The 27534-nt window shown below is 36.4% G+C and overlaps 3 protein-coding genes across 3 annotated transcripts in view; all 3 read left to right on the top strand.

Annotated features, from left to right (window-relative positions):
• The window catches only part of LOC137386065 (cAMP-regulated phosphoprotein 19-like), a 249677-nt gene that overhangs the window by 64943 nt on the left and 157200 nt on the right, over positions 1-27534 (top strand). The window lies entirely within an intron of this gene.
• LOC137407567 (GEL complex subunit OPTI-like) lies at positions 2529-17666 on the top strand. The gene is made up of 4 exons (XM_068094080.1): positions 2529-2709; positions 13285-13388; positions 13528-13657; positions 17406-17666. Exons 1-4 carry the CDS (start codon positions 2605-2607, stop codon positions 17460-17462), a joined length of 396 nt encoding a protein of 131 aa, XP_067950181.1. The 5' UTR covers positions 2529-2604; the 3' UTR covers positions 17463-17666.
• On the top strand, positions 18606-27249 carry LOC137391340 (uncharacterized). The gene is made up of 4 exons (XM_068077787.1): positions 18606-18872; positions 21191-21332; positions 22747-22899; positions 26466-27249. The coding sequence occupies exons 1-4, from the start codon at positions 18606-18608 to the stop codon at positions 26546-26548; spliced, it is 645 nt and encodes a 214-aa protein (XP_067933888.1). The 3' UTR covers positions 26549-27249.

Below are 27534 nucleotides of genomic sequence, written 5' to 3'. Positions count from 1 at the left end.
ATCTGTTATCAGAGTTGTTATCCATAGTAATTATATCCTGAATTTTATCAAAATAAGCCGGCGGCTCATTCAAGATTCTAAGTTTTCTATCTCAACCTTCAACTTCTTCTATTTACTATTGAGTTTTAAAGCAGATTTGGCTGGCACAGCTACAAATTAATACAGGTACAGTATATTCCATTGCAACATGGCACCACTTTTAATACCAGCAGTGCTAATAGTAGTGATACCAACAGTGCTACTAGTAGTGATATCAACAGTACTACTAGTAGTGATATCAACAGTACTACTAGTAGTGATATCACCAGTGCTACTAGTAGTGATATCAACAGTGCTACTAGTAGTGATATCAACAGTGCTACTAGTAGTGATATCGACGGTGCTACTAGTAGTGATACCACCAGTGCTACTAGTAGTGATATCAACGGTGCTACTAGTAGTGATATCAACAGTGGTACTAGTAGTGATACCGACAGTGCTACTAGTAGTGATATCAACTGTGCTACTAGTAGTGATATCAACAGTGCTACTAGTAGTGATACCAACAGTGCTACTAGTAGTGATATCAACAGTGCTACTAGTAGTGATACCATCATTACTGCTAGCCATGATACTACTAGTGTGAATAGTCATGATAAAGCAATTCTATTAGTCGTGATACCAGCCGCATTGCTGGTTGTTATACTAGCAGGGTGCCTAGTCATAATGATACTTCATGCATTTATGCTGTTATTGAATTCTCATAAGAGCTGCGACCTACAAAATAAAAATGTTTTGATATTTTGTTGACTGGCATATGAATGTATATAATTATAGCAACTTCTGTTTTTTGTGCAAGCCCAAGATCAATTTTATACATGCAAAAGAGTTCCACATTTAATTTTGATGAGAGTGTACCTTATAGTGAGAGTGAGTTGGATGTGATATGCTGAGACATTACTAGTTTTAATAAAAGAAGTTTTTGAACCTAGAAAAAAAGTTTCAAGAAACATGTAAGGGAATTAGTTTTTTGCAGTTTTCTCTTTTGAAAAAATGCTCATCTGAATGCCGAAGTGTTTAAACCGTGGTTTGTTACGATTTGCTATATCATTTAACAAATCAATTTTGTTGCTTTCAATAAAACCAGTTGAATGCTATCATAGTAACATTAGGAAGAATGAGTTGTTGATGACAATTGTGTTAATCTGCGCTAGTCTTGGTTGAGAGTCAATCTTGATTTGATTACCTTCTGAAAAAGGCTATATTTTTACTGAACATTAGGAGGCTGCTTATTTGAAGTTTAAGAGAAAAAATAGAAATTGATGAATGCCTAGTCTATCAGCTTACTTGGATCCATTGGCTAGCCTTGGATCCATTGGCTAGCCTATAAAGATGCTGCTCTGATTAGAGTAAGTCTCATGGTGGCAACAACTACCTAGTGTTTGTCTCATTGTCACCTCTCAAGTAGGCTACTCTCTTTAATGGTAAGCTCTTGAGTAGCCAACTTAAAACATAGCTGCAGCAAGGTAGCAGCTTGATTACCATTGTGTAAACCAATAAAGACAAAAACTACTGCATTCTGTTACAGTCATGAGGGGCAGGCGATAGGAATTGGAAAGCCTCCGATGTACCCAATGAAATCCCAAAGCCCTCTTCGATCGCCTAAAATTTCCTACTCAAATTTGCATTTACGATTGGTCTCTTTAGCTTATAGTTGTACCAAAATATATGGTTGATGTCTCCAACTTGCAGTACCAGCCGTATTATATGGTTGGTCTTTGTAACTTATAGTTTCCCTCATATTTTATGAAAACAGTGCATTCTATTTACCCACGTTAAACAAGATTGGCAGCATTAAAATACATAAAAAGAATTGAACATTCTTTTTATACAAACAGCATCTCTTTTTACGGCTATTTAAAAAAATGTATTGAGCACTTTTATAAAAGAGAATATATTTTTGTAAAATAATGTGTCATAATATTCTTTTCAAAGATAGCCATCATATGTAGTATGTAATGTACCAACTGCTTTCATTTACTTAACGTAATTCCTAACCTCTGTCATTAACATTTGGACTTGCTGCTCTTGAAGCAGAATTATTATCAGAACCATTTTTACAAAAAGAGTTTTCTCTCTGAAACGTGGTACAGAATACAGATTCGTGCCTTACAAAATAATAATGCTTGCCTGTTTCTTCATATACCTACTTAAAGTGGTACTATATTAAAGTACTATACTAAAGTAGTCTCAGAAGCCCAATAATTCCTGTTTATGTTACTCAAATATTGATTGCGATTTTATTTTATTAGTTGACAAATTTGAGTTATTTTGTCAAGTAGGTTTTGGTGTAATTATGTAAAAACTGCTGTCGTTTTAAATCTTTATTCGTGACTAATGCGCTCGGTTCAATATTAGTGGGGTTGTCTTTTCTCAACATTTACAATAAATTGGTGAGCCACGTTGTTAGACTAAGAGCTGCGGTTATTTGAATCGCTGGGAGGTCCGAGTGAAAACGAACGTTTTCATAATTTAGATTCAAAGGACACAATCCGGTTTCCGGATCTACTAGTAAAAGGTTTTCTACCAATTTAGTAGAATATTAGTCAGAATATATGTGTCGGTATGCCTCGTAAAGCTTCAGACAAAGAGGTTGCCAATAACTTAAAGAATTTACCAGCTTCTTGGTTGAAAAAGACTTTAACAGCCGAATCTTCTTGGAACGACAAGGTCTGCTAAATCAAGTATTCATTTACTATCAAAAATTCAAAAATTATCAACTATATATTTGATCATTTTTTGCAACTGCATTAGCAATGAACAAGGTTGAAAAAGTCTAATAAGAGTTTTTACTATTATGATGATCAACAGCCCTATATTATGTGCACATTTACGGCATTAGCCAATCTTTATGCCATGACAGGCTTAACCAGCAAATACATAATGCACGCTGCAGAACTGCCCCCAAAGTTTGTGTGGTAGGTTGTATACAGTACATGCATGTTCATTATTGGTTAATACAAAATCTTACATGACACATTTTCTCATTTTTACTTCACCGTACCAGCTTCTCTCTGGAGTTGTTCTCTGTATTTTGATACTATTTAAGAACAAAATGAGAACATATCAGGTCTAACACCTTCACTTACGCTACACCCACACCTAGCGCTTGCCGTTTCTGCTACAAGAATCATAAAGCTAATATGAAAAATAGCAAGTTGCCAGGCTTTGACAAACTATGCATGGGGAGGTTACTGGTCGATTCTTAGCAGTGGAAAACTCAGCAAAGACTGAATAACTGCTGATGTCACGCCAATCTACGCAAAGGGAAAAACACTTTGCGTTCAATTACAGGCGCATATCCCAGACTAGCATCCCCTGTAAAATGTTAAAACACATGGTGCTGTGCCCTCTGAACATCACTCTCATCCAATAGTTCGCAACTAACAATATGGTTTCAGGAAGGACTCTCCTGCGTAACACAGCTATTCTCTACTTATTATGGTTCAGTTCTGGTTTTTCAACGCTCATTCACTGCACATGCTGTTCAATTCAATTAAAAAAAGGCTATTGACAAGTTACCTTGCCAAAAGGTACCTTCTGACAAGGTACCTTTTGACAAGGTACCTTGTCAATTCATCATATCCAAATATGAATTAATGAGATGTGTTAGGAACCACATTATTTCTAATACATATTAACAACCTACCTCCCTTAGTAGACTGTGATGTTAGTCTATGAGCAGATGATAGTCTGCTTTATGCTGAATTTACCAGTGGCACGCTATAGAATGAACTCTCTCTTTGAGTGAGCCTATCTCATGCAAATGATCTCACTCTATTAGATATTAGACTCTCTCTTCCTTAAGTAGAAGTTTCTTTGCAACACTGAAAAAGTGAATTAATAATATTCTACAACGAAAACAGTACAGCCTGGGCGGTAGCAAGCTGTTTGCAGCACACCCTTGGTGGTAGCCTTTTGTACATGTTAAACCAAATGAATGCTTTGGTGTACCGACAGTCAAGCTAAAATTTGATCACCATATCACAGCAAAAGTCAGCAGCACAAACCACGTGTGTCAGAGCATTAAAAATGCTATCTCAGAGGTCCCCTCAAAGTCCAGACTTCTGGCATCTACAAATTTCTGCAGAGTGATGCTTGAGTACGCAGACTGTTAATAGGATCCCACTAAAAATGTACTACCGAATCCATTTAGCAACTTCAGCATTAGGCACAATGTTTTATGAAGAGCATAAAAGAGAGACGGAAGTTGACCAACAGTCTCACCCAACTTGGACTTACTACAGTGAAAAACAAAAAAATTACAGTAGCTTCTTACTGATGGGAATTCTTTCAAATGAAAACAAACACCAACTTCTCTCATCTGCTTTCTATAAAATCTTCAACTGACAAGACACAACTGTTGTAATCTAGGCAGCAGACAATTAACATGAAGTAATGCTTTAATCTCTGCTACCACAGCTTTTTGCTCAAATTCATAAGCAATCCAATAATTGATTCACCCAACTTCACAATACAAGATTGGTCACTTGATCCCAAATAAATTAAAACCCTCTGAGCTAAATAAAGCACTTTCATGTATGCCCCTTAGGCATTTTTCCCATTTGTGAAGTAAGATTTGAGATAAGAAGACTCGGAAGCCAAACCTTCCACTAACAATCAAGTGCGCAATAGTAGCTCACACACATTAGGATAACATTTAGTTGTGAGTTGTGCTTACTCTCCTAAAACATTTGAACTCTGAGTTGTGATTATTTTGTACTCACTCTTTGTTGGACTGACTTCTGTAGAAGAATAATAGCTGACAAGCTCTACAGTCAAGTCAGCACCAGTCAACCCCCACAAACGAGGCTGTTTTACATACCTTGATAAGCACTGTGTTTAATGAACGATAGCATGAGATTATAACTCTTTCTTATTCCTCTCTGATTTCTCTGTAGTGATCGCCTTCCCTTACTACCATTCATGTGTTGTGCAACATTTATAGTTGCGACATACCAGAGAGTGAAGGCATCAAAAACTTAAAGGTTGACTTGCAATAAAATTCACATTACAGTTATTTGGTATCAAAAGATTCACCATGTCGTACTCTGTTGTGTTGTAGGTGCCAAATATGTGGAAATGTGATTACAAGCTCTTAAAAGCTCAAAAACGAAAAGCCGCCGAAGATTGGAATCTCTTTATTTCGATGACGTAGCCATGAAATTTGGTTATTGTCTTGTCACGTGATGTTCTCACGTGAATTGAAAGGCCAATAAAAAGCTCAATATAAAACTTATCGTAGCACTAGTTTATGACAAACACTTCGGGTTTTACCGAAGACCCCGTATCAAATATAGATGCTCGCTACTTCACAGTTTTGTTTCGGTTTGGTCTAATCGGTAAGTCGTAATCTGATCATGTGACCCAATACTTCGCAAATAGTTTTTGCAGCACTTGTCGATTATCACAAGTGACTAACAGGCTCGTCATGATTATCAGACAATGATATGTACTCATTCAAGCTAAGGCTAAAAAATTAAACGAATTTTTACTGTAATAGTAGAGCAGGAGGGCATCAAAAAGCTGTCAAAAAAAGTGATTTATTCCTTTGGAAGGTGGGCTATGTGATAAGAGTGGCATCTAGATCAGAATTTTGAGCTGATTTCAAATATCTGGTTTCTACACCTCTCAGATTGTTCATTTTTGAGCAATATAAGTAATATATTATTTTAATTAAATAAATGTCTGTAATGTTTTATGTGCTTCTACCAACCATGTGATAATGAAAATGGCATATAAATACTAAATAATTAGCAATACTCTAAGTTGGAATCAATTCTGATAACACTAAAATATTTATTATTCAATTATTAGAATTGTATTATATAATATTATGTATTCCCAGTTTGGTTGATATTGTGGCAGCTTTAGAGTTTGTCCTTGTTATTCCGCAACTCCTATATATATCATTATAGATCTGCAAAATAAAGTGAAAAGTATTTTTAAAGACTCAGACCATGTATATATAATATTTTAGTATACATAAATTCATCATTAATGCTTATTATGTTGAACCGTGTACTTTATTATGCAAGTGAAATCGCAATTATTCAGTCTTTATACAGTATGACATACATGTATATGTGTTCTAATCAAACATGAAGCACACCTCTGGTTACAATACCACTCGAATACTAACCTTCCAATTCACATTCAATCGAGTCTTCTGCATCACTACTTTCATCTCCATCCTCTTTAGTTCTATTGCTACAGCCGCTGCATCTACACATGTCCGTACACTTGAGATCTGCTTTGTTGCACTGACAGCGACGAGACTGGCACCCAGTTTTGCATCGACAAAACATGTCCATGAGCACATCAGGAGGTGCTGGTTGTTGTATCATCCATCTAGCTTTAAGCTCTCCACCTTCCATAAACCATCCATGTTGCTGGAGGGATGGGGCATTGATGATGATTTGCTTGGCTCTTCTCCATATCGCGGCCTGATAGGCAGCCCTAGATATATGGAGATTTAACTCATCTAATGTGGGTGGTAGGTTTGATTGTGATGTGCGAGACGGTGAGCAGAAGATCTTATACCGTGCTTCATTGATGGAATTTGTCTTTTCACCATATAATCTGCATATGAATGCCTCAATAGATTCTCTTATTGCACCATCAACTTCAAAATCTGTTCCCAATGATTTCAGTGTGTTACAGAATTCAGGATTGTTCTTTAGCAGCTTGAAGAAAGTTATCTTCCTTTTGGAATAGAATGCGCTTACACTGTCGCATCCACTTAGAGCATGGAGCCCGAGCAGTGCTTTGCACCGTTTGGGTGTGAGGATGGTAGACAGACAGCCTATGTTTACATATCTCAGCCGCTCCTTCTTACCACAGCAGTAAATGAGTTCCTGTGATGGCAGCTCATCCACTAGAGATAGACAAATTAGGAAAACATCTGTGTCCTGGCACTTGATTAGAACTTTTGATCTGGGGTTGTCTTCCATTATCTTTGCGATATGTGATATGCGCGTATCTGCCTCCTCATGGTCTGATGTCAAACTATCTATTTGGCTTACAGCGATTGATCCGTCAAGATCATAGCTGATCATATGGCATTCTTGTGAGAAAGCTATTACAAGATCTAGTTTCTGCTTCACTGTTGACTTGCTCCATGTATCTTTCAAAAATTTCACTAGGGCAGTTTTGTTTGAGCCATCTGCTAAAAATTCAGACCATTTTGGCACTGATTGGTTTGGACCAAAAACAGCAACCTTCTGCCTTCCTTTCACACTTCTACGATTTCTCTCACCTCCTTTAATGCTGATATCAGGGTATGTGTCACAAACAAAATCCACACGACATGCGTAATACACGCTTGCAATACTAACTATCCGTTGCAAAAGCTGACTTGCAACCATGCCAAAAGTTGGAGGAGCTTTCAGGGTCTGAATTTCAGCCATAGCATCAATCACAACGGCGTCAAAGACTGGTAGCTGATCCTGGTTAACATAGATTGATGGTTGATCATCAACATCTTTCTCAACAGCAGCCATCAGAGCTGACTTAGCAGTCTTCAATATAGAGCCATCAGAGTTAGCCAGGGACCAGCTGATGTTTCCAAGAGAGAATGATAAAACTTTTCTCAAATCCAAGTTACGCTGTTGGCTTATCACTAACAAACGGTCAAACAGTCTGTGTGAACACTCTAGAACTTTTTCTTTTGATTTTTTCTTAGCTGACGGTACTGTGGTGAAGGTTTTGAGCTTGTTTGACTTGATGGATGCATTGAAATCAATCTCTTGGGTGCTTAACCTCTTTTGGACAAACTCTACAAGCTGTTTTTCTCCTATCAAATTGGCCATTTCAAGATCTTGCTTGACTCCAATGGAGGCTTCTGCACCACTGGTAATATGTACTAGCTTGGTGGTTTGAAACGCAAATGGATTTATTCTTGCTGTTAGGATGTCTTTCATGATTTCCCTCATTTCCTCATCAGCCTTCCATGCCTTTTCACGCATCTCATAACTTGCTGCATCTGAATCACCAAGTACTAGCATCTTCTTCATGTTTGTATGTACAGCTGTTCGTTCTGGGTGAGATAGAGTCCAGCATTGAGAGGCCGATGACATTCTGGTATACCCTATGATTCCGCCATGAGACTTGGAGTCTCTGTTAACTGTTTGCTCAATAGATTGATCACAAGCGATAGAACTGAATGGACAGTGATGTCGTGATTGATAAGTAAAATACCCCTTCTTCATAAGAGCCTCATACACCTTGATATGCGATACTTTCAGGTTAGTCATCTCTGCATAGTACAGCGTCCCATATCTAGCGTAGTTTGTGCGGTCATATGCAAAAAACCAAGAAAGGAGCCTTCGAAGTGATTTGATGTGTGATACCCAGTTGGATTCTCTTGTGGCGCGAATAAAGCTGAGAAGACAGGTCACCATCTCAATATATTCAGACCAGAATTTGAAGGTGGGATTGCTTATAGAAGAAACCTCAACAAAGTTTTGGAAGGATTGGTAGATATTGGTGGGTCTTTGAGTAGCTGCTGAACTGAAATCTGATTCTCCTGAAAACACAGCTCTTGCGATATCAAGACTAAGTGACTCAATTTGGCTATCATAGTCGAGCGAGGAAACATATTGGTCCAGCAAAAGATCAAGCATCGACTCTGCTAAGAGTTTATGTGCCATTATGGACCTATTGTAGTTGTGTCCATTTAGCACCCCCTTCATGCTTCCCTCTGCCACACACTGAGATTCTGCTACAACTGTGGCCTTGCCAGCACTCCCATATCTCTTTCCGATCACCCCTAAGAAGGTCATCACTGTATGAAACTCTCCCAGTCTTGGTACTATCCGATCCATCATTATTGGGTTGAGGAAGCGAATGGTTTGCGCTTTACTATAGATAGCTTGATCGAAGACCACAACAGTTTGATCTAAACCAAACTTGTCTGCTTCCTCCAGGCTTCTCAACATGATTTGATTAACAACATCAATTTCTGTGGGTGGGCTTCAATCACTGGTAAGTAGATTATATTAGTCTTTGGCGAGCTTTTATCCTTCCTGGCCATTTTGTTGAAACCTGTCCAACTGGGCTTAGGAAACTCATCCTGCCTATGAACTAGTGTAAAACTGAACTCTAGAATATCAGACTCTAGTGCCTCAGATGAAGGCAGTACAAAACCGATGAGATGTTTTGGATTTGTTCTGCTGTGAGCAGGAAGGTGGATTATGGTTTCAAATATCGGGTCAAGAGATCTTTTTTTACCACGTGGTATTGTGCCAGTATTTGGTGCTTGTTGGGGAGCTTGAGAATGAACCTGAAGCAAGATTCCATTGGTATGATGTGTTGTGACCTGATCTGGTTGCTTCCAGGAAATCAATATTATCCCACACCATCACTATGGGTTGACCACAATGAAAATTGTTTGGAACTTTGTCACGATTGGACAGGGCATGAACAGCAAGAGATGTCTCATAATTTCGAAGAGTGTCATATGATACACAATGACCAAGTCTGTGAAGTATATCTATTAATTCTTTAGACCCAGTGAGATGTTTAACAACAATACCAAGTGCCATGGCTTTTGGAGAATTGCGTTTTCCAGTAGAAGCAAGTGTTAGCAAATCCTGGCAAATAGAGGATACTTTCACCTTCTCTGCATGAACAAGAGGCATACCAGACTGAGATTGCAGTAGTGAGCTTACAAATTCAAGGATCTCATCAGGAACAGAATCATCTAATGACTCCAGATTGATGAATGAGGATGTCAATGGCCATGGCATTTCATAGGAATGATTCTGAATAGAATTCTGCAGCATGAGCTGAGTGTAATATGCTGTTGCTGTAGGATTCATCACATTCTTACCAATCTTCATCGGACTGGAGGTGGCAGATGAAAGCTCCCATTCAGAAGTTTCAACATCTGTATCTTCATCACTGCTGTGACAAACAGCTGCTGGATGGTATACATTGACGCCTTCTTTTCTTGACTGAGTTTGGTAGATCAATGTTGGGTAGTCACGCTGTAGCCTTTTTTTAAGGATATCAGACCTGTACATAGAAAACAAAAGGCAGATAGGTGAGATTCACTACTGGCTTCTAGAACTATAATGTTTCAATTATAACCTGATAGCTATATAACTCATAAATCCTTGGCCGAAATTGAAATACTAAAATGTTGAGCATAATGAAAACAAAAAAACTTGGCAAAATCTTCCAACATCGTTGAATGCAAAGATATGAATTCAACAAACCTTATCTCATCCACAGCTGGGTTTTCATGTTTCTGCACCAACTTTGTGAACATCCGTGTTAGAGAAACGAGGCGATATATCTTCTTCTGCTAAATCAACCGTCTTTCCACCAGCTGCTTGAAGTGAGTCTTGTATGTCTGCTCATACAAATCAGATTGTTCCACACTGGAGAACAAATGGAATAGATAAAACAGTTGTCAAATGAAGCACAAAACAATTAACATCAGTTATCATTTAGGCCTACCAGTTAAGACAAAATACTTATCAAACAAGTCCATGCCTCAGTTGTATCATAGGTTTCATGTGTGAAATTAAAGAGCATGAGGAAGGCAGGCCTTAATTATCTTCAAAATAGATGAGATGTGCAAGTAAAGATGCCTAAGCATTTATATGTGTCTAATGATGAAATTAAATTGACATCATGACATGACATAAACATTCAGTCACTAACCTTTGGTTTTCTTTGGGTTTACGAGTAAACTCTTTGAAGCAGGATCTGTGGTACCTTGCTTCGCAGGCAACCAGGTCATCATTTGAATAAATAAAGTCCAACACTTTCCTACCATCTGGTCTCATCTTAGCACTATCTATTAATAGCCCTGTGCAAATAAAGATATATCGTAGACACCTGCTTTTACGCGGGTTCAAAGAAGATCAGTAAGAAGCTAGTAAGTCACCAATTACAATAACTGCTTTGTACACTACAAGGCCTACTTACCAGCAGTTATGGTTTGTGCTTTACTTAGAGTGTCTCGAACACGTTTTCTGTTGGCCTTTTTGATAAATCTGTCTTTCTTCAAACAGATGATACATATTTCTGGCAGGATTGGACCTTTACCTCGGACACCAGTAGACCTGGTACGCTTAGTGACAGGCTAAAAACATAGTGCAATACTATAACCTGATTGACACGGGTATTACACTAATTCTTCAAACCTGAGCACCTTTTAACCCTAACTACGCTTTTGCAGCATTGCGTAAGGTGTGTCAGAATCCCTAAAGGCTGCTATTACAGCATTCACATGACTTTGTTTACAAAAGTTGTTTCTAAGTAACAGCAGAAACCAATCAAATTAATTCTTGCACAGGATGTTAGATCTAAATTTTCACATCCATTTGTAACAGTTATGAAATATCTTCACCAACTGCTTTCGTTTTAGTAACAATTTTTATTAGAACGATATCGCGAAAAAAAATCCATACGACTTGTTTGTTGGTAGGTCATAAATGGTTTTGATGCAAATAAAAAATTATGATTATAATTTTACTAATTATAATGTTCTAGTATATTTTAAGTCATGAAATGATAATAAACAAGTACACAATGGATATTATGCCAGTATAAATGTTTTACGAGTTTTATAAAATCGTACGAACTTAATCATCATGAATTTGTAAAGTAATAAATATCTAGTCTCACCTCTTCTGCTGTATCACATTCTTTCTGTCTCTTCTCATGTTTTTTCTCAGCTCTTTCCTTAACGAGTTTGTTATAATACTTTTTATAACAGGCATAATGACATAACAAGTCTGAGTTCTCATCTAAGTGCTCAATAGTTAGCACTTTTTGAGCAATTTCAGATTGAATGCTCTCTTCTTCCAATATCAACCATCTGTTTGAATACAGTTTGGCTGTCTCATATTGAAGTTTAGTCACTCTGACTAAGGTTTCATTCACAGACTGATCAAGACAGTGAAACAAGCAGTCTTGCTGCATCCTTGTTGGTATGAGCTAAGAAATGCTGAGAGTTGACTCGCTTAATCTCAAATAAAAGCATTTATTAGTTTTCGAGATTATAAAATAGCTTTCTTTGTCCGATATGTAAGGTTTTCCAATCGAACTTGGAGTTGCCCCCTCTCCTTTCAAAAGTGCTCTCAAACTCAAAAATGTGCAAGCACATAGGTGTAGAAACATTATAATTGAATTCTGCATAAATTTCTGACTATGAAACATTTTTATTTGAGTAGCCCACCCTCCGAAGAAAAAGGCTGAAAGATAAGTTTATGTTCCTGCTCTACTATAAGTTATAGGATATCACTGCTAAAAGTGACAGCATTACGATGACGAGAAAACAGACGCGTAAGAACAATAGACATGGTTTTATTAATGCGTGAAGTATATTTGTGAAAATATTTCGACGAGTAAGGTTGCATGAAAGTGTAAACAGAAACCATCTTTCACAACTACGTCACATTTGAGCCGTTTTGGAAAGAGAATCCAAACTATGGCGGTCTCGTGTGGCTGCGATTTTCTGTTTGTTTTTGAGCTTTTAAGAGCTTGTAATCACCTTTCCACATATTTAGCACCTACAACACAACAGAGTAAAACATGGTGAATCTTTTCATATCAAGTAACTGTAATATGAATTTTGTTGCAGTCAACCTTTAAGAGATACTTTTCCAGAGAGAGAAAAAATGGCAAGCTACGAAACTGGGCAGTTTACTAGAAGTATATAAGAATTGCCTATTCGTTTGCTTATGTTCAGCTAACTTACCTGCAGTAGTAACAGACCTACAACAGTTATATGACTTCACGTTGAAGTGTTGAAATTATGACAGGTTATAAAATAATATACTGTAGTTGTTTGAGCTAGGAAAACAATAAAAAGACCTTTGTTTGCTTCTCTGCACATAAATATTCGCAGTGCACTTATCTTCACTACTCACATCATAATTTGCATAACTCTCCGCAATTTATGCTACCTCAGTCATTAATATAGCCTGAGTTCCAGGTCATACAACAACATTAACAAGGATTTTGAAATTGCTAAAAATGTGATTATTTATTAACTGCTGTAAGTTTCATTCTCTATCTTGTACACTTTGTGACATTTAATGACTTCAGATGTTCAGTCAGTGTTACATCTATACTTGGCATAAGGAGTCATAAAAGAAGAGGTATTTCTTGGAGTTGTATTTTCAATTTTTGTAAACTGTGGCCATGCTTTGTGTTATTCTCAATTGCTGACTATTTAGGCCAACTGTTTAACTAGGCACACTTGTCTATTTTATTCTCTATTTTCAGGATGATTTTCTAGATGCGATATATTGGCTGCGGCAAGTCCTCAGTTTAGTCTTTGGTATTCTCTGGGGATTCCTTTTAGTGCAGGGCTTCATTGGTCTAGTAACGTGAGTCCCATTAAAATTTCTCCTATTATTACATCATATTGAAAAATAATTAGCGTTAGTGTTATCTTATTCTTTGTCTGGCTGAGTTAGTAGTTTAAGCTGTGAATGGCTGTACATATTTTTAGCCACATTTTTACAGGTTCCTCTTAACCAACTGTTTTCTTGTCTACCTCTACACTACAACCTTCCAGAATGTGGATGAGGAAGATTATGGAGGAATGGTTGAAATATTAAAAGAAGGAATGATGAGCTCATTCGCCACTTTTTTGGTACGCTTCTGATTGTGGTGTGATATTGTCAGTAAGATGCTGGGCTGACTCCTAATTCTGAGTTGTATTTTATCAGAGGCTTACTAAAGTCCTGGACTGGAATCTGCTTGAATAATGTATATGATTAAATTTTAGAAATCGGGGTTTGAGAAATATTGTGGTTCTACTGGCGCTCATTCAGTACAAGTTGAACAAAGACATTTTTAACTTGATGCCATTGCAAATGTTTGTGATGAATGATGAAGGTATTACGTACATCATATAGCGGTGAAAGACAGCTCATTGAAGAGTCAGTCCAAGCAGGTACTTAAAAGGGAATATAGCAGGTTGACTGGTAAAGTACTTGATTAGCTTTATTAAATACTAGCTGTGCTACCTGGCATTGCCCTAGTATTAAAAATCAGCTTATAAACAATGAGAAGTAGTGAGAGTTGCCTGCCACTTTCTATTAGCCTAGCAGATTGCCAATGGAAAATTTTAGTAAGCTAACTAATAACAATCACTTACGCAATCACCCTACGTGGTATGCAAAGCCGTTGGGTATGTGCTCCCATATAGCAACTTATATCAGAAGCTAACAGCTCAATCTCTGTGGCCTATTGGGTAGGGCGTCGGACTGGTGAACTGTAGGGTCCGAAATCAAATCTTCGACACAGGTTCTTTATTCTAAGATTTTAATATATATAGCCAGAATACAGACAGACATATATAGATATATAGATGCATAGACAGACATATATAGATACATGACATACTCAAATATAATCTGCTAGATTTTTACCTAGTTGTAAGCCTATATTAATACGTGATCTGACTGTAACTGAATAAAATTCCCACAAACACAACCGCGAGGTTAGATTTCATATTATTGGTTAATTATTGGTTTGTTGTAAATAAAGGGAAGAGATAGTGCAATAAATCTGAGTTTGCTATATAATACATATAGTGTGAAATTGAAAATTTCAACAATCGAAAAATAAATTAGGCATATGGTTTAAAATTATCTGAATATCTGAACAGAGAAGTGATGTTGGTCAATTTCTCCAAAATTAAGTTTGATATTTCTGCTCTTTACTAGCATATTTATTAATTTATAGTCCTACCTTGGTCCACAATTCATTCTAATATCTTACTTTGTTCTAAGATTGAAAACAACTTCTTAAAGTATTTCTTATATTATTTTAAACCTTGAACTATATACTAAGACAGCAAGTAATATATAGAATATGCTGCATTTTTCATAAGTACCCATCGTTTTTTTGACGTCATCACCCTGTTTACACATGTGCTCGTCCACAAAAAAGCCGGCATCTTTGTAGAAAACGATCGTTATTCTCTTGATTAATAGTATTTTTCGGTGTTTTGATACTAAAATAAAAAATTTACAAACAAAAGCATTGTTTGCAATAATTAATTGCAGAAGCTTCGTGTTTTTAATGATAAAAGTTGTCCATAAAGATGGCAGACAACGATAGAATGACGTCACACAAAAAACGAAGGACTGTGTTGCAGTATCTGTAGCAGTTCTTAGCTAGAAAGAAAGTCTCAACTGATACAAGCTTTGAGCTGTTCAAAATTGAGGTCTGGCTGTATAAGCTTTTCGTAACTATTAGGGTAACTGTTAGGGTTACTCTTTGAGCAACTTCAATGATTTTGTTCAGTGTTTAGGACTCGTACATGTTTCATTTGTTATCAACTGGTTATACAAGATTTTTCATTCCTGAGTTTTCTTCTTAAAAATAAAACATAACTGGCTAAAGTGAAAAGAATGTACTCCAATGTTACCTGATATACAAGCAAGCAGTAAATTGTGTGTTATACATACCGTAAGTAGTAATGAGGAGGGTCAGGAGGCCAGGAGGGTATCAATAGTATCAAAATATTTCAAACTTACATTTGATTTATTTTCGCTAGATTTTGAAAGAATTGCTTTACAGATTATTTCTTAGGATTATCAGGTACCAGGCATCAGACTGCCAAAGTTATCAGAGAGTTTAGTCGCTTGTAAGCGAGTCTGTGATTCTGCAGATGCAGCAAAAGCCAGTTTTACCGTATGCGCTGTGACAATACATAGACCGATAGAAATAGTAGTCATTTTTCTCATTTTTTGATTGGCCTGTTACCATGAACAGCTTTATGAGCTCCAAATGATATCGTGTGTTTCTTGGCAAGTCCTAGAAATAAACCAGTCTTGACCTGTTCTAGTAGTCAACTAGACTATCAGAATTTATGTTAAAGTTAATGCCTTTTTATCTAAATATAAAGAAACGTTTCCGGAGAGCAATAAGCTTGTAAAATTATTGGTAATATCTGCATAATGTTTTGTCAGTAAGTGTCTGTGCCTGACTTACTGTAATTTGTTCACCAGTGTTTGAAGATTTTGTTTTTAACCACGCTTCTAATACTCGCTGCTTACTGAAAGGTTTTACAGCAATTTGGGATTTCCTTCATGCCGCCGTAAAATGTATCAAAGGAATTCACAGTTAAAAAGTTGAAATTAGACAATTATATTTCTTTGTTTTAGTAGTTGTGTGTTAGGAACCTATTCTGTAGGTCAACTTATTTGATATCTCTCAGCGGAGAAAAATTCGATTTTTCCACAAACTATTTGCAGAAATCTTAACTTACGCGCTTTTACGCTCACTAATCAGTAAACCTGTAGAGCTGTACACATAATCCGAATATACAACGGACCGCTACACCAAATCCAGTTATACATTGTAGCTTCAATTCCTCCGGAGAGTCTTCTTCATTGGCACCTAGCAAACTTACATGCTGTATATAACTGTACACAAACTCATTTATAACATAGCAAGTGTAGATTTATAAACTCTCAGTAAATTGTTACTTACTCTTGAAAATTGTTAGAAGTATGCGCTAAAAATATATTTTAGACTCAGGAATACTGCGTCGCGTTTGATTACACATACTTGTACACATATAATTATCACGTGTATCTCTATTTTCTTATTATCTGAAAAATTATTCTGAGTCGGAACTCGTAAAATGAACTTGCCATGGACAAGGTACGTGAATGGCAAGAATAATTAAATGTTGGCTCAAAAAGCCGTAATTTTTGTTAAAATTTGTTACTGAAGGAAGAATTTCAAGAAAATTGGAGCTGTGGCGTGTGACTGACTAAATGTGTTGTACATCTCACTTGTAGTTAGACATATCTGCGTTTACCTTCTGAAGATCTTTGTACTAGACGACCAGAACTGGTTTTATTGATGTAGGCATAAATGAATAGTAATTGTGATGTATTGCATATGCTCCAATAATAAACAGTTGGTGCGGTATAGAACTGTGGAGTTATCCACAGCAAATACCCTCATTAGTGCCAGTCTACTCTGGTGTATATGGCAGCCCGCTCTCTCGCGTACACAATGCTGACTATTTCAATCATCACACATTCTATTTTACAGCGAGGCATATTATACTTTCTCATATGATTTTCTACTACCTACTATAGTAATTCTGTACTTGCTGGTCATAACTTTGGCTACTTGGAATTATGACAGGAGTGCAGAAGGCATTCAAATTTTTTTTACGTTCAGCTTTATTTCAGATAGTGTTGTTACAGTACATATTGCATGTAACATTGGGTAGGAGGTATAATTAGTGATTGTGGGAAGAGTGGTCGACTAGGGAATGTGTCATTTATACTTGCTGAGCTGAAAAGGCTGGTAAGCGGGCTGTGTTATATTTTATATTCTACTAAAATAGTTCTATTTTTATCTGTTTGTAGGTGTCGTGGATAATTGTGTATTCAGCCAAGTTAGAATCTATTGACCTACCTGTATGACCCCCGTGTGACCCTGGAGTCTATAGCAACCGTTCAAGTACTAAAGTGAAGACATATTTGTAAATTCCTTGAAACTAGCATGTACAGTATTCAGCAGGTCTCAGAATTATTTTGAGCTCAAACCTTTTTCCTGCCATGTGCTTGCTGAAATTTTGTCAAAAGTTTTGGTCAGATTGTCTCAAATATAGTTTGGGCGTCATGAAAGCTTTCAATCTCTTGTATGAGTTATGAGCACTTTGTATGACACTGTATATCCTTATAGAGTTTATACCAAGTTTCAATTATTCATGTGAGGAGTCCGTGTAGCATGGTTACCAAGGAGAGTAGCCATATATTTAGCATTCTTAAAAGAATTGTTATTCTTTTCACCTTTAGCTGCGCTATCTCTAGAGGAATGCATCATTGTCCTGTTGCTTGGATGCATTGATAGCAGGAAATGGAATTCAGTACGCAATGATACAACTACCTTAGTTGTGTATTATAGGCGGTCAGGCCTATGTTAATTGGTGAAGCATACATTAGCAACATTATAGCCAACAGAACTCCTTACAACATTTGATAGCTCTATGTAGTTCAGGAAGCACTTAGGTTTAGCATACCAGTAAACGCTATTTGAGTTAAGATGTGGCTGGAACTTCTCATAGCAATCTCCTTTGGTAAGTAGCCTGTGTTTAGACCTAATATACCTGCTGAAGGATAATATGAGCCAGCTAAATGCTAAGATATGTCACTATAGCTTGCAGAAGCTAGGCACAAGTTTGCAGTACTCACTAGAAACAGATTTGTATACAAAAAATGCATGTATTTTGATTTTACCGCTGTGTAAAATGTATTATAAAAAAGGCTTAGATATATTCTAAGTTATTGCTGGTGTAACACGCATCATGAAAGAAAAGCACAAAATTTTGAGTTTATCACGGTGTACCAGACATGATGAGAAAACGCATGTATTTTAAGCTTATCACAACGCAGCAGGCGTGATGAAAAAAAGTCATGCACATGTATTTTGAATTTATCGCAGTGTAACAAGGTGTGGTATACGAATGAGCCTGAAAAAATGAATTCTCCGTAAAACTAAGCAGCAGAGAAGCTTCGAGGCACCTTTGTAGTTACGATTTATCACTAGTTGCAGCTCATTCCATGATGTCAGGAGTTATCATCCATTCACCATCCAGCTGGTCTTTCTACCCAACCAACAATAGCTGTAACCCTAACAAGGATATCCACTACAACAAAACATCAGCGTTTAGAATAAACTCAGGTCTGCCAAAAAATGAGGAGGTGTGCGATGTGATAGTCAAACTCACCGATTCAAGTAGTACTGGTGCATCTATCAAACTGAGTGGTTCCATAAGCTGTGGAAATACAGTTGACATCCGAGGTTACTGTGGCTCGATTCAATGCAATCAGGTATCTACAGTACTTGCAATGAGTTGTGAGGCTTAGTAAGGCTGGGCAGCGCACTGACTAATATAATTATACTCATTACTGCTGCCAACAACCTGTTATGACTAACTGCAGGTGTGGTGCCATATTCAGGGGTGTTGTAATGGTGGAGATTATCAGCTGCTGATCTCTCAGCACACACCTCTAGGTAACACAATGATTCAATATTTTACTGAGTGAACACCAAGTTTCTTGGTCTTGTTTGGGCAGCGGTGTATATATGCTAGCATCGCAAAGCATTGTAAAAAGTTATGAATTATCTGCTCTCTGTTAAGTTGATAATTAATATAGTGAAGGCACACTGTTGATAAGCAGTGTGGCCTGGGACAACACACTGTGCCAACACACTGTTGGCAATAGGCCGGTGCTTGGTGAATCACATCAGTGTAATTTTAAAATAATAACTAATTTTCAAGTGTTTTGCAGCCTTTTTTTAGTAAAATGTGGATCTGAATACTAAATGAACACTGAAAACAACCTCTTCACAGAACATTTTAGTATATGTTAAATTAAAAAGATATGTTAATTAGCCGTGAGGCCTGGAAGTAAATTACGGTAAGTCTATTTACAACACATTCAGGAGAAGCTCATATATTTCGTGGCTGTTCCAACTGCTTGTTGAATTTTTTAGTTAAAAATATCTGTGTTGATTTTAAAGCGGTCTAGTCTTAGGATCAGTTTACCGCTAATGACACCTTTTCCCGATTTATAAAAACTTAGGTTAGCAGAGGTCTGAGCCGCATAGTTTTGGATTTTACTTTTGGTTAGCAGTGCCGTGATTGTGAGATGCTTGGACTGTGTGATAAGTTTGCTCAGCCTTGCATACTCCTTATTTTGTTAGAGCATTAATGTCTATGGTGACAGCAAGTTGCATCCAAAGTGTCGAGAATAATATTTTGACCTTGGGTTGTTTCGTAAGGCTGTGTTAAAGTTTTGATAAGACTTGATAAAGGGAAAAACTCGATGACCTAAGTGCAAGAAAGAAGATCATAGCAGATACAGTACTCAAGAAAAGAGAGGCTACATTAATAATCACTTTGAGTTATCAGAACAATTATATTTATAAGAGAGAAAAGTAATAACGCTGGTTAAGACACAACGGTAAGACAGGAATACTAGGACAGAGAAAAAGTAATGTTGGAGGACTAAAGTGGTAGAAGATAGAAGTGTATACAGAAGAAAGGGAGGCATATACACAAGATATTTAGTATGTAGGGGTATAGGAAAATGGAACTCTACATGCAGATAAAGGTGCAAGACCAGAATAATAAAACTTCATGTACGTGTACAGGTGAAATTGTTAAGCACATACTGTACGTGTACAAGTGAAACTGTTAAGCACATACTGTACCTGTACAAGTGAAACTGTTAAGCATACATACTGTTCGTGTACAGGTGACACTGTTAAGCACATACTGTACGTGTACAAGTGAAACTGTTAAGCATACATACTGTTCGTGTACAGGTGACACTGTTAAGCACATACTGTACGTGTACAAGTGAAACTGTTAAGCACATACTGTTCATGTACAAGTGAAACTGTTAAGCACATACTACATGTGTACAAGTGAAACTGTTAAGCACATACTGTACGTGTACAGGTGACACTGTTAAGCACATACTGTACCTGTACAAGTGAAACTGTTAAGCACATACTACACGTGTGCAAGTGAAACTGTTAAGCATACATACTGTTCGTGTACAGGTGAAATTGTTAAACACATACTGTACGTGTACAAGTAAAACTGTTAAGCACATACTGTATTTAATGAGCGAACATTTTTGAGCATACATTACCGATTTTTATTTGCCACTAGAAATCTTTACGAAATAGATTTTAATCAAAATAATCATTGCCAGGAAGAAGTGTACAAAAGACCTATGTGTGGCTGATAGTCTTACTGACTCCCATCTTTATGATCTAATGTTTGAGTTTGAGAGAACATTACTTCATCATTAAATGAGATGAAGCTTAACAGTAACCGGGGCAGTAACAGTTGCAATAACGATAACAAGTGCAGTACCAGTAACAGTTGCAATAACAATAACAAGTGCAGTACCAGTAACAGTTGCAATAGCGATAACAAGTGCAGTACCAGTAACAGTTGCAGTAACGATAACAAGTGCAGTACCAGTAACAGTTGCAATAGCGATAACAAGTGCAGTACCAGTAACAGTTGCAGTAACACTTACCAGGTGATAGTAACAGTAACTAGGTGACAGTAACCAGGTGCGTGTACATTGTACAAATTTTCAACTAAATTTTATTTTGTTGTTATTAGTATGTGCTACAATGTCGGTCAGAGCTGCCTAAAGAACTGTCTTGGAAGAAAGTCAACTTACTAATTATTTATTATGAAACTCGTAATGAGACAACAGCAGATGCTTTCACCCTGTCAATAGCCCCAACTGGGGTTACTGTTGGTAAGTGTGCCATCTTCACACAGCGAAGAAGTTGATTTTAGCACATATAGGCTTCAATTGTGTCGACAGGAAAACCATCAGCAATAAAATATCTTGTTCTTAAGGCTTCTTATTTACCTTGACCTACTTACTATTAAAGAACTTGCAAAACAATTAAATTTACCCGAGTCTCTGTTATGTTAGGTTAGAAAGTTAGTGCTTTCCCTTATAAAATTTTTGCTAGTGGTTTGATATTCTGTAGTTTGATATATTGTGGTTTGATATGTAATATGTAATACATCACATAAGACTTGAATATTTCAAAAATATGTTTTTATTTATTTTTTGTGCAAAAGTAATATTAGCATAAAATGTTATAAATAGAAAGTATTTCTACTGTGATATTTCTAATTCTAGCCTTATTCTTTCGAAATCCTGTAGTAGTTCTATTGCTGCCTACATGTTGTACCTACACATAGATGTATCTAGTTTTGGGTTGATGACCTTTTACATAGTCATGTACTTAATTAATACAAAGTTTCACACCTGTTCAAGTTCCAAGATGGCTGGTGGGCTTGAAGCTCAAGCTGACTACATTTTACACCAAGTAATTGTACTATTAACTTTGCTGTGTCTCTCATTCAACTCTCTGTATTGACACTAGTTATCAAGTTTTATTTTATATTCTCATGCAGTCCAATGTCTGCATGTAAAGCTAATTCATTCTGATATCTACTTCGTATGTTAAAACGATTGTATGTGAAAGCAAATATTCCTATAAGAGTACCCTGCAATTTGTTTAATTCGTTTTATACCGCAAAAGCCTTAGACAATCCCTTAATCAACACACAATTACAAATAGAATTGAAACAAATGCAATGAATAAAATTTTGTAAATAACTGAATTAGATGTAAAACAAACGTTAAATAATAGTAATAATGGTGTAGCGATTGAACAACAGTAGTAATCAATAAAAAGAAGTTTTGTTGCATCTTCACTTTAGACTCTAAGGCTTAGAAACTTCCTTTTAGAAGTGTAGATATGACGGTGTGTAAGTTCAGAGACAGAATGAGAAAAAACGTGTACGGCAATATTTACTACAGTAGACTAGGTAAAGCTTAAGTTAACTTGACTAGTATATTGTGATTGTAAGTAGAGGCTTTTACTGTAGTTCACAGTGAAAAGTGCTCGTAATTGCTGGTATACGAGCTGAGGCAATACCAGATAACCATGAAGTATGCTAGAAAACAATAACAATAGTAACATTTAAAAGCCTTCACTTGTATCCCCTGTATGTACTTATCAACGGAAACTGTGACCCAACTAGTATAATGGAAGGTATGTTATAAAGAAAATATAACTCCGCATATATAATTTGTTTTACGTTCTTGCTAGTAACAGCTCACAACTGTACATGTACATACACCATTTTAGGTTCTAATGCAGAGAAAAGCTTCATTGGAAAATTAGCCCAGTGGGCCATCATACTTATGATCGTAGGAGCCCTTGTGATGCTGCTTTGCGCTGTCGGAATACCTTTGCTCTTTTGGAGGAGTTGCTCTAAAAGGAGATCTTCTAGAAATGAAGGTAAATGTATACAGAAATGAAGGTACATGTATACAAAAATGAAGGTACATGTATACAGAAATGAAGATACATCCAACAAGTGCACGCTTGTTGAATGTCAAACTGGACCCTATTTTCTAGTGCGAAGGTTTTCTCGTGATTTACGAAATGAAAAAAAATACATATAACACCGGCATGACAGTTTAACATGAGAAATCATTGGAAGATTTGAACAATACACTGTAACATTTTTGTTGCCCAGACTTACAATGAGTATACTTGGTTTCCTTGCATCATATGTAAGAGTAAAGGTGTTTGACCAAAATTAGGCGAAAGGAGACAGCTCCGATTTTATAGTGCAAGTGAACTCGATGCTTCTCACCAAGGTATAAAAATATGTACATGTATGTCGCTATTCCTCAAACAATATTTGAATGATTCTCATAAACGCTAGTAGAAAGTTCACTGGCTCCAATTTAAACACCTTCTGAATATACTCTGTTTTAGAATATGTTTTAGCTCAAACACAGATTGACATCTGTCAAAGGATGTACTTTAAAAATACCAACTTGTTGAATTAGATTTATAACGCAACTTATGTACAGATCAAGTCTGCAAATTGAAATTTTCACAATTTGAAGAGCTAGCCTTTGGTCCTACAGAAAATCATGTAATCATTGGTCAAGTTAATCATATGCCGAGGAGCTCTATTCATGGATCCAGATTTCACTTTTTTATAAAAGAAACTACAAAAATAATCAAAGATCGAGAAAAATCAAAACCCTTTATTTCAAAGTCAATACAAGAAAGGAAAAGTACTCTAGGTCAGACTCAGCAATGTGTTTATTCCTAATAAGGTAACTGCATTTTTGATAAAGAATGCAGCAAATAACCATTATCTATCTATATATATATTTCTAAAGTTTGTGTGTGAATATGTGTGTTCCTCCAGCTATAGCTATTAAAATCTGGGAATAAAAAATCCATATCGAAAAAGATTTGATCTTGAACAGTCCTGTTTTCCAGTCCGACACCATACCAATTAGGCCATATAGATTGATTTGTTAGCTAGCCAATATATGTCGCTATATGGGAGCAAATACCCAACGGCTTTGCATACTACGCAGGGTGATTGCGTAACATCACGAAGACGAATAGCTCTCATTAGTAAGCTTGCTCAAATTTTTCGTTGGCAATGTGCCAGGCTAATAGCAAGTGGTAGACAACTCTCATTACTTCTCATCGTTTATAAGCTGATTTTTAATACCCGGGCATTGTCGGGAAGCACAGCTAGTATATGTATAAATCTCAGTGTTTGTTTGTCTTTTTTGTTGGTCTTTTGTTTGGTAGTCCCTGTGGTTATAGTAATTAGTCCCTGTGGTTATAGTAATTAATCCCTGTGGTTATAGAGATTAATCCCTGTGGTTATAGTAATTAGTCCCTGTGGTTATAGTAATTAGTCCCTGTGGTTATAGTAATTAGTCCCTGTGGTTATAGTAATTAGTCCCTGTGGTTATAGTAATTAGTCCCTGTGGTTATAGTAATTAATCCCTGTGGTTATAGAGATTAATCCCTGTGGTTATAGTAATTAGTCCCTGTGGTTATAGTAATTAGTCCCTGTGGTTATAGTAATTAGTCCCTGTGGTTATAGTAATTAGTCCCTGTGGTTATAGTAATTAGTCCCTGTGGTTATAGTAATTAATCCCTGTGGTTATAGTAATTAATCCCTGTGGTTATAGTAATTAGTCCCTGTGGTTATAGTAATTAATCCCTGTGGTTATAGTAATTAGTCCCTGTGGTTATAGTAATTAGTCCCTGTGGTTATAGTAATTAATCCCTGTGGTTATAGTAACTAGTCCCTGTGGTTATAGTAATTAATCCCTGTGGTTATAGTAATTAGTCCCTGTGGTTATAGTAATTAGTCCCTGTGGTTATAGTAATTAGTCCCTGTGGTTATAGTAATTAGTCCCTGTGGTTATAGTAATTAGTCCCTGTGGTTATAGTAATTAGTCCCTGTGGTTATAGTAATTAGTCCCTGTAGTTATAGAGATTAATCCCTGTGGTTATAGTAATTAATCCCTGTGGTTATAGTAATTAATCCCTGTGGTTATAGTAATTAATCCCTGTGGTTATAGTAATTAGTCCCTGTGGTTATAGTAATTAGTCCCTGTGGTTATAGTAATTAATCCCTGTGGTTATAGAGATTAATCCCTGTGGTTATAGAGATTAATCCCTGTGGTTATAGTAATTAATCCCTGTGGTTATAGTAATTAGTTCCTGTGGTTATAGTAATTAATCCCTGTGGTTATAGTAATTAGTCCCTGTGGTTATAGTAATTAGTCCCTGTGGTTATAGTAATTAATCCCTGTGGTTATAGTAATTAATCCCTGTGGTTATAGTAATTAATCCCTGTGGTTATAGTAATTAGTCCCTGTGGTTATAGTAATTAATCCCTGTGGTTATAGTAATTAATCCCTGTGGTTATAGAGATTAATCCCTGTGGTTATAGTAATTAATCCCTGTGGTTATAGTAATTAATCCCTGTGGTTATAGTAATTAGTCCCTGTGGTTATAGTAATTCATCCTTGTGGTTATAGTAATTAATCCCTGTGGTTATAGTAATTAGTCCCTGTGGTTATAGTAATTAATCCCTGTGGTTATAGTAATTAATCCCTGTGGTTATAGTAATTAATCCCTGTGGTTATCGTAATTAGTCCCTGTGGTTATAGTAATTAGTCCCTGTGGTTATAGTAATTAATCCCTGCGGTTATAGTAATTAGTCCCTGTGGTTATAGTAATTAGTCCCTGTGGTTATAGTAATTAATCCCTGTGATTATAGTAATTAGTCCCTGTGGTTATAGTAATTAATCCCTGTGGTTATAGTAATTAGTCCCTGTGGTTATAGTAATTAATCCCTGTGGTTATAGTAATTAATCCCTGTGGTTATAGTAATTAGTCCCTGTGGTTATAGTAATTAATCCCTGTGGTTATAGTAATTAATCCCTGTGGTTATAGTAATTAGTCCCTGTGGTTATAGTAATTAATCCCTGTAGTTATAGTAATTAATCCCTGTGGTTATAGTAATTAATCCCTGTGGTTATATTAATTAGTCCCTGTGGTTATAGTATTTAGTCCCTGTGGTTATAGTAATTAGTCCCTGTGGTTATAGTAATTAGTCCCTGTGGTTATAGAGATTAATCCCTGTGGTTATAGTAATTAATCCTTGTGGTTATAGTAGTTAGTCCCTGTGGTTATAGTAATTAATCCCTGTGGTTATAGTAATTAATCCCTGTGGTTATAGTAATTAGTCCCTGTGGTTATAGTAATTAGTCCCTGTGGTTATAGTAATTAATCCCTGTGGTTATAGTAATTAGTCCATGTGGTTATAGTAATTAATCCCTGTGGTTATAGTAATTAAAATCTAGCAATGAAAAGTCCGCATTGCACTGCATTTGAACTCGAGACATTCTGCTTGCAGGTCGACAAACAGAAGCATCTAACCTCAAATAATCAGCAAATGGCCATAATCATAAATAACTAGATTGTATGAGGTCTCCCAATCACAAAAGGCCTTTTTATACTTGCAGAACCTCAGGTACTATATGTGAATCCTGGAGTTGTCCACTCTCCTTATTCGGGCTACTACGGTCAGCCGGCTGTTAGATACTGATGGACAGATCTAGCCGCTAAAAGCTATTATAATTTGCTCACGTAATTGCATATGAATTCTCTCCAGAATTTATTTCTTGTTATGCTATTCAAGCCATTATAGCTATTTATGTCAGCTTGGTGTGTTTTTACTTTTCTCAAAACTTATAGTAACAACTGAATTGATAATGTTTAAGTTTATCAGATGAAAGAAAGGGTACAAAGGTCAAACTGGTTTAGCAAAGAGGTGTAGCAATTAGTGTAAGTGGCCTGAAATGTTTTGAGTTACACTCTTCCTATTCTCAATAATGGACAAACAAAAGGTAAATTCTATAAGTATAGGCAGTTTCATTTAGCCTGCTACAGTAATTAATATGTCAAGAAATCAGAGATTTTGAACACTATGTTGAACCTATTGAATTTTTTCATTGGAACGGTAAGTGCTCATATTTTTGATATCACAAACTGATATTTTTGAGTTGTCTTACCTTTCCTGCTTTTTTTCTGTGTCAAGCATCTGCATGATGACATTGCATCACGCAGTATCTTATCCTGTATGTTCCTTAGTTGCTGACCTGGAAATGTGCAATCATTAGTAAGTGGAATGCTGTATTACGCAATCAGTGTGAGTTTTTTTATAATCACAATGTATAAGTAGTTAATAGCTTAATAATTACATAAGGGTTTATGATTCATGATGTTCTAGAAAGTTCTCTTTTTGGATATAATAATACTATACAAAATGAGGCTGCTGCTACCCAGTTCAGTTTTTAACTTTATTTGAATAATATACAGCCACCAATAAAGGTAATATAAGTCAACATATACTGTTGAAGTTTAGTCAAGCCTGTACAGGGGGACTTAAGTCAAGGAACTTGGGAGTATTACAACCAGATGAGACCAGAGACAGTTTGTGTCATCTAGTATTAGTGCTCATCTTACTGGCAGCCCTGCTTTGATGTCAAAAAGTAATAGCTTTTAGTTCTTACAACAACTATCTTATCCAAT

The sequence above is a fragment of the Watersipora subatra genome, chromosome 1 (genome assembly GCF_963576615.1).
Source record: "Watersipora subatra chromosome 1, tzWatSuba1.1, whole genome shotgun sequence".
Taxonomy (NCBI): domain Eukaryota; kingdom Metazoa; phylum Bryozoa; class Gymnolaemata; order Cheilostomatida; family Watersiporidae; genus Watersipora; species Watersipora subatra.
Note: the sequence above shows the minus strand (reverse complement) of the source record. Positions and strands in the feature narration are given on the sequence as shown.